This window comes from Lytechinus variegatus, chromosome 2 (assembly GCF_018143015.1).
Source record: "Lytechinus variegatus isolate NC3 chromosome 2, Lvar_3.0, whole genome shotgun sequence".
NCBI classification, from domain to species: Eukaryota; Metazoa; Echinodermata; class Echinoidea; order Temnopleuroida; family Toxopneustidae; genus Lytechinus; species Lytechinus variegatus.
Window position 1 is genome coordinate 63,512,881 of NC_054741.1, and position 12,392 is coordinate 63,525,272.

Below are 12,392 nucleotides of genomic sequence, written 5' to 3' on the forward strand. Positions count from 1 at the left end.
TACCTAGTCACTGAACATGAAATATTTTTCCCCTCTTTAATACCGCAAGCAAAGTTTTTTAGCCTAAGCTGAAGAATGAATAGTATGTGAACATTGTCAGCTATTCATATGGGGAGTGGGGCAATATTATCATGGGGGACAACTTTATTCTGAAATCATTCTAATACACAATCTGAAATATATATATATATACTATGCAGTCCTTAACTTCAAAAAGCCTAAAATATTTGTGTTCTTTCATCATGGACTGATGGATTTCACAAACATGCAGTCAGAGGGTATATACAGTAAATTGATTGACTTGTAAAGTATCATTTGCCTATTGGCATAAATGTTGTATGCATTTAAAATTCCAACATTTGGGAGCAATACCATAATCATTCTAAAACCCTATTCTCCCTACCACTTAACAAAAAAGGTTGCAATGCTTTGTTATTTACATGTAGTACTGTTTCTAAAATGTGCATTGCTGCTAGGTATAAATACATGTGACAAAACCTGTCCAATGAGTACTCACACTATACACAAGATACATCATGAAAGCCAGAAGGGAGTAAACACGTTGGCTAATAAACTATCTGATTGTTGAATGTTAACCACAGGAACCATATTTAAATCTCAGCCAGCGTTTCTTTTTTTCCACAATTTTTTATTTGCTCAATCCATGTCAGGGCAGGCTAAATCTACACATGTAGATCTAGGTTGATGTTGAAATTCATATTATTTTAAGGTTTTTCTTGAAATCATTGCTCACTGCAGTTCCTTGAGTTTGACTTTGTAATAAAAAATATTTGATACTCAAATCAATAATCTGCAACAAACTTTGTCATATTACCACAGCAGAAGGATTTCCTCGCAATAGCATTAATCAGCATGCCATTACTAAATCACATTTACTAATTTCATTTTCTAATCTGACATGCTATAAAGAAAATAATACACTTAACATGATCATGACAACAAATTCTTCAAACTTGAGAGAACATATGATAAATTTGCATCAAGAAACAGATTAATAAAAGTTTAATGCATCACCAACATACACACAGAGTGATTACCTTCAATGAAATCACTCTTATGAGGGAATTTTAAGAAACGTATACTGCAGTGAAAAAATATGGAAAATAAGGATTATTATTACTATTTCTGCTCATATATGAATGACATGTAATCTAAAGAATTATGGATTGTCAGATTGAAAGGGCAAATAGTCAAAGTGTGACACTGTACCTCAGTAAATTAAATTTGCAATTAGGGAAATAAACTTGTCATACCCCACAAAAGTAGGACAAATGGATTCTAATTGCTAATATTTAGTTCACAGCTCTCGTCACCCAGGTGACAATTAGCCTGAGGTGTGTTCGTGATCGACAGCACTTTTTTTATTGCCTAACATCCCATTGAATTTGTATACATACATCAGTTTCTTGGGCCATCTGTGAACATGCCCGTTATGCCTATATGAAGACAGTTCCATGACATTTGCTCTAGCGACAATTGCTCAGATATAAAATCTGCACGTTAAGCCAAACCTAAAACCTAACCTCCAAAACTATATAAACCCTAATCCTTTTCTTTACATTATTCTGAACCAATCACAATCCTAACTCCAACCCTTTGCCCTCTCGGATATTAAGACCGGAGCAAATTTTGCAGGATCATATGCCGCGTCACTGTAAAGACAGCTGATAATTTCTCACTTATCTCATAATGCATCCCTCAAATATTGCAAATTGTATATGAATAATGTTAGCTTAATAGCAACAGTCAACAGCCCTTCTGATTCTCGGTGAATTGCATCCTCAGCTGCAGGTCACTTCTCCATTCCCATCAAGAAGCTAAATAACAATGTGAAGAAATCCGCAGGTCTGGAGAAAAAAGGGGGAAAATATGTGGTTAGATTACCAAAGTAAGTTCTCCTGACATATCTTCATGTTGAAGAAGGGACAATTACTACTTCCTCACCATATCAGATCTGTCTTTCCATAATTTAATCCACTATTTAAAAGTTTTTATTATACAAATCTAAACTCTCAATCCCAGACTGATCAATCAGGCACATTAAATCAAGCTGGACTGTATTGTCTCCCAAGGATCATCCATAGCGCCTATTCTTTTGAACATACATTACGATAAGGATTAACCCTATCTACGCCAGGGTATTTTGGGAGATTTCGGCCATCAATTGCGGGATCGCACCCAAAATTGACTAACAGGTTGCCTGGGACATAATCTAAAAAATACTGTATTAATTTATTTCACCCAAATCACTAATAATTGATTATGCTAATCCATGCATAATTAGTATGCAAATCATACATTTTCCTCTAACTCCCTAAGTTCCAAATGTTCTAAGTTTTGGTCTAGAAACTCTTTCTTGTGTTCTTCGTAAATGATCCTGAAAAAAATTGCGATATCAAATCAATTTCTTGTGTATTATATTGTTTTTTTAAATTTCTTTGTTTTTGGACCTTTTGGTTTTCATTGGTTTCGTTTTCTGAACTTTGTCAGGGGCTCTTTTGAGATCATAAACAAGCATAAAATAAATCCAGTTAGACCAGCAATACTAAAAATGATCATACATTTATGATTTTTGGTGGAAAACAAAATTTGCATTGACTTTGTACACAAAATCACATTTTCGAGCAATATTTGGTATGACATGCACTTTAAACAAAATGTTGCCTAATATCGGAACCGCGCAAGACTTAAGAGTGGCACGGTCAAAAATTTTGCTTGGCGATAATATTGCCTTCAAGCCCCCTCCCCTGCCTAGATAGGGTTTAGGATGTGCAGTCTGTCACAGGTGATAAATTTTTCACTGATAGGTCAGGTATGTCAAGTCAAGCTGGTCTGTGCAGTCCATCAAGTATCTCTAATAGCAGTATACAAATTTTTCAGATTACAGTCTCTCTTTACATGACATGACAAGCTTATATTGTCCCTCAAAATTCTTCAAATTTTACACTGATAAGTCAATTCAAACTGGTCTATGCAGTCCAAAAGGATCTCTAAGAGAAGCACACATTGTTTTTTTCTAAAAACACAATTCCTCTTCATATTACATCACAAGGTTGTAAAGTCTCTCAAAATTATTAAATTTTACACTGATTAGTCAAATGAAGCTGGTCTGTGTGGTCCCCAAGGATCTTTCATTGCACTATTTTTTTTCTAACAAGCTCACCTCACAAGACATTACAAGGTTGTGTAATCCTTCAAGGTCCATCAGAGCAAAGACCGGTGTTACTGGACAGAGGGCGCTGTGTTGACTGACCCCTTGCTCCAGACTCTGACCTACGTTCTCTAGATTGAGACTGTCTTGCTATCAAAATAAATGTAAAAACAGGAAAAGAAGCTTAACATAAGGAAAGAAGGTCAGACTTATGATTAAAAGACAACACACCTACCATTATGCACAGCTTTATTTATAAGTGATTATTTATTATAAGTGATGTTCCTCTTTTCATTTTTACCAAATGTATTCTACTTCATTTTCATATTTGTAACACATAATCTTGGGCATAATTTTCAAATTATTGAGGAAGTCAGTTGAAGTTATGGTTCTGTCATATGAAACTTGGTATCAACTTTACCTTTGCCATGAAAATGAACAACTGTAGCAACACTGCTCAAGAACAATCACTTCAAAGGATTCTTCCTAACAGTGTGGAAATCTAATGACCCGGTGCCCACCATACACATAGTTCAACACTCGCATTGATCTTCATATGCATTTAACACACGTATGTGTATTTCAACACATGTATAGTAAAAGAATAACTAGTAGGAAACCATTAGATCGTTTGAATGTTTAAAGGTCAAGTCCACCCCAACAAAAACTTGATTTGAATACAAAGAGAAAAATTCAACAAGCACAACACTGAAAATTTCATCAAAATCGGATGTAAATAAGAAAGTTATGGCATTTTAAAGTTTCGCTTATTTTCAACAAAATAGTTATATGAACGAGCCAGTTACATCCGAATGAGAGAGTTGATGACATCACTCACTCACTATTTCTTTTGTATTTTATTATATGAAATATGAAATATTTTGATTTTCTCATCATTGTCATGTAAATGAAGTTTCATTCCTCCCTAAACACGTGGAATTCCATTATTTTAACATTTTGTGCTTCAGGCAAGGAGGTCCTAATTGTCAAATTCGTAAAAACTGAAATATTGTATAATTCAAACAATAAAAAACAAAAGAAATAGTAAGTGACGTCATCGACTCTCTCATTTGGATGTAACTGGCTCGTTCATATAACTATTTTGTTAAAAATAAGAGAAACTTTGAAATGTCATAACTTTCCTATTTTACATCCGATTTTGATGAAATTTTCAGCATTGTGCTTGTCTGATTTTTCTCTATTGATTCAAATCAACATTTTTCTGAGGTGGACTTGACCTTTAAATAATTTATGGAAAGCAACTTACAGCCGTGTCAATTCTTAACCCACAGGAACAAAATACGATGCCTTGGTTCATCAACAACCAGTTTCTGTAAGGAACAAGAGAAAAACAATGTCAAGATTAATAATTATAAATCAAACATTGATTAAGAAAAGCCAGCAATAGGGACAGGTCAGTAAACATGTAGTAATATGGTAAGTGATGTTCATCGATGGTAATTTAAGTAGCGAAGGGTGTCTTAAGATATGAGCGGTCTATTGTGTGTCTCATGTCAGATCTTGGTCGTGTCTGCAATGTCTTGTGACTCTGAAGCCAAGAAAACCACGGTTTAATCCATGGTTTAAAAATTACACTTAATTTAGCGCGTGTCGGGTGCATGTATAAAAAATGTCCAATGCTGATGCGCGCTTTTGTCACAGTGCGCCAATTTGACGCCTGTTACCATGGTTAGATATGCTGTAGTATTCATGAATCCACTGTTTGAAGAGTGGACTCATCAATTCAAAAACAGTGGACTCACAAATAAAATAGCTTAGATAACCATGGCAACAGGCATCATATTGGTCCACTGTGACAAAAGCCCACATCAGCACTGGAATTATTATACACACGCCCGATACGAGCTAAATTAAGCATTTTTTATACAGGAAATCTACATAAACCATGGATTAAACTGTGGGTTTTCAAAACCACCTTTGTGAATTCGGGCCATTGTTTTTCAATCTGGCAGTGTTAGATGTACTGAAACATGCCTTGTTCTCGAGACTCAGAAATGTCTCTACACAATAATAGTGTGACTCGTCATGTCTCTTTTCTGTCTTTTTCTTGGGGATCATTGTCCTGATCTCTGTCTCATATGTTTTGGACCCAACAGTGATGTATACGTTAGTCACATTCTCATTCCAAATAACTTGCACAATTTCAAAGGGCCAACTAATTACCGGTAATCTTACAATTGGCTGGGTTTACTTCAACCAAACCACAGGGCAGTGAGCCGTATAAGGGGGAGGGGGGGGGTGGCACAACTTCATTTATATAGCAACTGATGTGAATGCATCATCATATACATCTAGGCACCCCACCCTCGACTCTTGGCATGACAAGAAATCTCTGCACCTCTGACTGTATCTACATGTATCATATTTAAGTGAAGTTGTTAAGTTTTCTATATTTTCAAAACTTTCAAGACATCACAAACCTTTGGCAGAGGGGGCAGACAACAGATCCTTCGGTAAAATGATTTACAGTAGCTTGTAACTGCTCTTCCTCCAGTCTCAGACTTGCTTCATACTCGGCTATCATGCTCATCTCTGAAAGAATGAATATAATGGTCACCTCACCTCAATAGAAAACATTCATTACCAGCAATTCATTGGAAAATGAGATACAGCGGAAAATTACTATGTAATAAGATAACAACTTTTTTTATCAAAACAGGCACACAATGTTACCGACAAAGCTTATACATGTATAGCATTTCCATTTATTTCTGTTTATAACATAGGCATAGCGCAGTTGATTGAATGCCTTGCTCAAGGATATACAGGTAGGTGCTGTGGCCGGAGAAAAGACTTTTATGTGACCAATCAGTTGCTTAAAACCATTCCACAACAGCACCTCCAGACAATGCAGCAGTTCCCCCTCCCCCACACACACTTTTCTTTCTTTCTATTGCTCTCTCTCTCTCTCTAAATTCAATTCATTAAGATTTGACAATTCTTACCTTCTTTTATGAGTTCTTCCTCAAGCTCCTCTCTCAAGTCTAGTTCTTCCTCTATGAGCTGCACAATTTAGAATAGAATACAAAGTTATATTGCAATATCAGTTTCAATGTAGATTACAAATTTCAATTGCTTCCAAGTGGTATCATTTTTCTCTGAGCAATGATGTGCTTGCCCAGGACTGCAAAAACACTTGACCACTTTGTTGCCTTGATGACAGAGGGGAGTTTGCTAAGGATAGGATGTATACATCAATTTCCATGCATGTCAGTCAGTCAGAAGGGCATTAATATTTGTGACAAGTGACCAATGCACATTTCATAAAACATGCGCTTGAGCCATTGCCATTAGCCACAAAAGAAATGAAAATTGCTGCATACATGCATCCTGTCACCTTCCTGCCAGCTAGGTGATAGCTAATACCCCAGTCACATTTGCTCTACGGTGGCCGTACGGCGAGTCAAAAACAGCCGTTTTAACATTTGTTTATACCAGCTAACTATAGGTGGTTTGAATAAACATTAATAAAACTGCTGTTTTTGACTCGCCATATGGTTGCCGTAGAGCAAATGTGACTGAGATGTTAGCTTTGAACAGTTTCAGATGTTAATATTTCTAGTGTTGCACCAGAAAGCCTGAATAAATATGATTTCATTAATTACCTTTTTATCATTTATTGTAGATCTACTTCATATTTTTCATTTACAAGAACATGATGCAAAATCATTTGAAATATACGTCATGACTTAAGTATAAATCATGGCTTGAGACATTGTAAAGTGATTGTGATGCCAATGGTATAAGGTAACCCAGATTTAGATTCACCCTCAGTCTTTCTTTCCTTTTGAAGATATCACAGTCTAAAATACCATAATTAGAGTGCAAATTTACAAACTAACCAAAACATAATAACCAGAAACACCTGAAAGAGTTGCTAATGTTACTTCATTCAGTAACTTGGATCTTCCTAAAGATTATTCTGAATATTAGATTCTCAGCATTATCCCTACTTTACTTGTTTTACAATTAATTTTCAAATACAATGTAAAAGTGTCTGTCTCACAGTGTTTTGCAATTCACAATAATTTGCAGGAAGTTTAATAACTGACTTGATAAAAGGGATGGGAGATCCTTATAAATCAAGGGGTGATTTCAAGTCCGGTGTTGGCATTGGTGTTGAAATTTGGACTGATTCCCCTAGCTCCAAAATCTATTCTGAGTTTGTAAAACTGATCCAGATCATGTTATTGACATGACATCTCAAAAACTAGTGAGTGACTTTTCAGGACCATCTTCATTTAATGTTTAGTGTTATACTCGTGTAAATATTGACCTAACACCAACACACATAGGTGAACACTGAACTTGAAATCACTCAATATTGTAGGGACTACATGCTGAACTGGGCGTTGTGGCGTGCGCCTGTAATCCAAGCTGTGGGGAAGTTAAAAATTGATGCAGAGGTTCAAGCCCTGATCACGTCTTTCGGATGATGACGTTAAAGGTCAGCCCCAGACTTAATAATCATACCTGATTGATACACTTCTGACAAAACTGAAATACACACACACACTACATACTCCATCCTAATTCTCCTAATGTCTGATCATGTACGTTCAGTTTCATCCAGAGCATACTGTCCTCTTTCCCTTCAGGCGCATGCTCAAAACTACCTGGTAGCCATTTTAAAGCACCTACCCCAAAAGAAGGATCGTCCATTCTCAGTTGCCGCCATTCCTCCTCCATGACCCTTGCAACCATGAGACTGGGACTTCCCGGGCTGCTACTGATCCTGGAGCATGGGCTCAAGGAAGACGGTGAAGAACATGGTGAAGTTCCTCGGAACCTCTGAAGGAGCGTCTCCCGGCTCCCACGTAGCCTGTCAAAGCACCTCTGGAGAAGGAAAAGAGACGGGAACTGGTTATCCCTTTTAAATAAATCAAACATGTTCTACAAATGCTTGAGGGAAATTCCATAAAATGAGCAACCTTTTTGTATGTCTGAACCCCATTTTTCTCAAGTCTTACTTTGCTTTATAAACTGATGGTCCTTTGATAACATTACAGACTGTCAAAAGAAAAAGAAATCAGAGACAAAATTTCATGAAGGTCCACATACATGTACATGTATGGCGGGTCCAACATACATATTTTATGGAATCGCCCTTAAGGTTAAAATGGTTTTCAACAGATTTCACAAGTTTGACTGTTCTGAAGAACATTTCCCTGTTGATCGTGAAGGGGTTCTTCGGGTTGAAAATATAATATCTGAATGAAAAGATTAAATTCATCAAGCTCAACACTGAAAATTTCATCAAAATTTGATAACAAATAACAACTTAATTGAATTTTAAAGTTAAGCATTACTTTGTGACAACAGGCTATATGCAGTCATGATTAGGTTCATGATTTCACCTCCCCACTTTCCTTTTTCTTATATACATGAAATCATAAATAAATCACCGATTCATGCAAGGGATTGGGTGCATGATTAGGTTTGGCTTGTAACAATATAACAAGTAGCAATGATTATCCTACCCATTAAAAATCAAGAGTCCATTCCATTTTGTTTTTCATTCTTCGGTGGACAAAATGTGAATTAATATGATTTCACATAATAAAATACAAAAGAATAAGAGGTTACGACATCATAGCTTGCTCACTGAATATTCATGAAGACCTACATTGCTGATTCACCAAGATAATATAAAGTTTAAAATGTGATAATTTTGTTATTCCTTGTCTGATACTGATGATATCTTCAGTGTTTTGTTTGTCTGATTTTTCGTTATCTGTTCAAATCAAGTAATTTTCAGCCTGTAGTAGCACCTACATAGTCTGTCAAAGAATCCATATCAATAGGAAAGATTTGGACCTGTCCAAATACGTTTACAATTTGTCAAAATATTGAAAATGTCATATAGATCTAGATCTATTTAATGATTGTTTTTAAACAAAGCTTACATGTAATACTACCCCCCCCCCCCTATTGACAAGCTTTTCAGTGGGCCATGGGCCTCCTTGGGCAGTGTGTATGCACTTTAAATCCATACCACTATTGGTTAATCCATGTCAAATCATCATGGCTGGTACCCAATCCCATTTGATTTTCTTGAGTTTGTAATAAAAGTATTTAAAAATCTTAACAGATTTTGCCCCAGGCCAGGCTTTGTTTCGATACAGATTCTGAAAATGGTAACAAAAACGTGATTGGCTAGTGTTTTTGTATGCTCAAGCTGCAAGAAACATGACAACGATCAAAGAAACTGGCCTGACCTAATGTTATACATGTACACCAAAAGCTTATTTCATAGTTATGCTGAACTACGTTGGTCTCTCTAAAATATCAGAAATTTTTAAATAAATCCCCAGAAACGATGATTATTCCTATCTAGCCCTGTCCCTGTGGCTGTGTGTTAGGCATCAAATTTTGGTTTTCCAAATTCCAGCATATATCTCGCAACTTAGGTGGTAACTTAGCTAATTATATTCTTCTTCCTCCTCCGTTACCTTCGGAGATCAGCAGAGAGATCCTACTTATACTAATCAGTGGTTTTTGTTAATTCTTGTATCGTATAACTATAGGCCTAAGACTTAAAGCAAGGAAAAAAGAAAGAAAGAGTTCCATTTGCAATACCCACCCAAAATCCCGACACAAACCATAAAACCTAAAGCCTACATTAGTATGGTAGTGGATCGTATTACCGAACACTTTTCATATATTTGATCATATCAAACACATTATTCCAATAAAATTCACCAAACTTTCACCATAAACACACAAATACCTACAAAATATAAACATGCAGAAATTCTGCCGAAATTGTTTTTCATTTTTAGGACATCAGCTTCCAATCGGACCCCTCTTCGCAAGTGAAGTATTTTGGTCACTTGAAAAGGTATCGTATTACCAAACGTGTTTTCTATGGGAAAAGTTGGGAAAACATCAAAGTCACTGATGAGCTATTTTGACCACATTTAATTGTTTTGAGGATATAAAGACTTCGAAATTGTGTTTTTGATAATTTTTCATCATTTTTCTATTTAAGTTCCCTTTGGAAGGAAGTTGCAAAGGTTTGAGCATATTTGATTATTTTCTGACGCATCTGATGCGCGCGTTCGGTAATACAAGGCCGGTCGGTAATACAATCACTCACTATACCAGTCACAATATTGTTTGACTTCCAGTAGGGCCTACTTGTTTACCTGTTTCACCAGAGAATAGATTTGTTCCACTGAAATCTATTGTTCTCTGACTCCGGTGAAACAGGTAAAACAGGTAGGCCTAGTCAAAGAATTGTGACTGGTACAACATGTACAATAATTAGAATCAGTTAAGGCATTATTCAGGGAATTGGGAACCACTGTTCACTCACAGCAGCGCTTTACTGATTCCCCATTTCCACCTCCATTCAATTCATAGACAAGTTTGCGTGTATAGTGAGTGATTGTATTACCGACCGGCCTTGTATCATGTGTATTACCGAACGCGCGCATCATATGCGTCAGAAAATAATCAAATACGCTCAAACCTTTGCAACTTCCTTCCAAAGGGAACTTAAATAGAAAAATGATGAAAAATTATCAAAAACACAATTTCAAAGTCTTTATATCCTCAAAACAATAAAATATGGTCAAAATAGCTCATCAGTGACTTTGTTGTTTTCCCAACTTTTCCCATAGAAAACACACGTTCGGTAATACGATACCTTTTCAAGTGACCAAAATATTTCACTTGCAAAGAGGGGTCCGATTGGAAGCTGATGTCGTAAAAATGAAAAACAATTTCGGCAAAATTTCTGCATGTTTATATTTTGTAGGTATTTGTGTATTTATGGTGAAAGTTTGGTGAATTTTATTGGAATAATGTGTTTGATATGATCAAATTCATGAAAAGTGTTCGGTAATACGATCCACTACCATATAAATCAACAAGTGGTTCCCGAAACCATGATTTGGCCACCCTAATTTCCTAATCTGTAATCATGTGGCTGTCGCAAGGAACAGGAACTCTTCCTGAAAAAAAAATGATAGATCTACCTTTCTGTAAGCATCTTTCCATGATGGAGTTGTCTTCTTGTACATATCTCGACGACGCTTAGCACATGGTGTATGGTTGGAACTACCCCTTATCGACCACCTAATCTTCTAAGCATCGTATCTGCGAAAATATTCATCAATTTTACCCAGTTTTCGTCTCATTTGTGCAGAAAATTAAGCAGATCAGATTCCCATGTTTCGCACGGCGACTCCGATTCAATCCGCGTATATATCGACGAACAACGAATACGACGATTTTACATTTGCTCATTTGCACCTATCTTTTGAAACCGACCACCCGCGATACACTAAGTTTACGGCCGATTCTTGTCGCGGTGGCGAAATATTTTGACTCTTCCAAATCAGTTCTATGATGTCAACATGCTAAATGATCGTCTCACTACTTCCATTGCGAGCTCCGGCGCATGATTCGACGATTGACGACGGATATTTGTTCTAAAGCCGTTTCCTATCTGATTTCTTGGTTTTTCAGCGGGGTTTCGTCTGGTCAATACAATTTTGATTAATTCTACTAAATTTTAACTTTTTGTTGCTTCTTTTTTCTCTCGTAAATTCGATTCTTACCGTTTCTATGGACACTGCGCCTACTCTCCCGCGCGTATCGTTTGCAATACGCAATAATTTTAACGCGCGCAAGGTGGTCGGTTTCAAAAGAGGTGGTCGATATGTGGTAGTCTCACCATACAGGAAAGATCTGCCATTATTTGTTTGACTGAGCTCAGCCCTGTTCTTCAAGTTCAAGTTTCACTTGTGTGGTTAACTAAGTTAAGACTTCAAATTGAAGCTGACGAAACGTCTTTGTCTTTGACTGACTTTGAGTTTGACTTCGTGAATGTGGTACCTCCGTCCTGCATCGCACTGTATACGGAAATAAGCTAACAAATGTAAAGCACAACATAAATGAAACTAAAACTTCATCAGTTCAAACACTAACAAATCACTCTACCAATAAGAATCTCACCGGAAAGAATCCCACTTGACAAAAACATCGCAGACGCGGATTTCTATTTTGAACAAGATCGACGTCAATGTGCTTTCCTTTTCCGGACAAGAGATGGCGCTCTTCATGATGTCCAGAGTAGACTATCATTTAAAAAAAAACTAAAAAACTATCGACAGTGCTCTTTAATCCTGCAGTTCAAATAAACGTAAATTTTGAACAAACAAACGTTACAGATTGGATCAAGTCCAACAAA

General features: G+C 36.5%; 1 protein-coding gene across 1 annotated transcript; it reads right to left on the reverse strand.

The window, feature by feature from the left end:
* Positions 1–1,598: 1,598 nt before the first annotated feature.
* On the reverse strand, positions 1,599–12,245 carry LOC121408606 (RPA-interacting protein B-like). The gene is made up of 9 exons (XM_041600131.1): positions 12,158–12,245; positions 11,881–12,071; positions 11,176–11,248; positions 7,835–8,029; positions 6,139–6,196; positions 5,614–5,725; positions 4,440–4,503; positions 3,185–3,322; positions 1,599–1,868 (listed from the first exon to the last, which is right to left on the reverse strand). The coding sequence occupies exons 2-9, from the start codon at positions 11,895–11,897 to the stop codon at positions 1,839–1,841; spliced, it is 687 nt and encodes a 228-aa protein (XP_041456065.1). The 5' UTR covers positions 11,898–12,071; positions 12,158–12,245; the 3' UTR covers positions 1,599–1,838.
* Between the last annotated feature and the right edge of the window lie 147 nt (positions 12,246–12,392).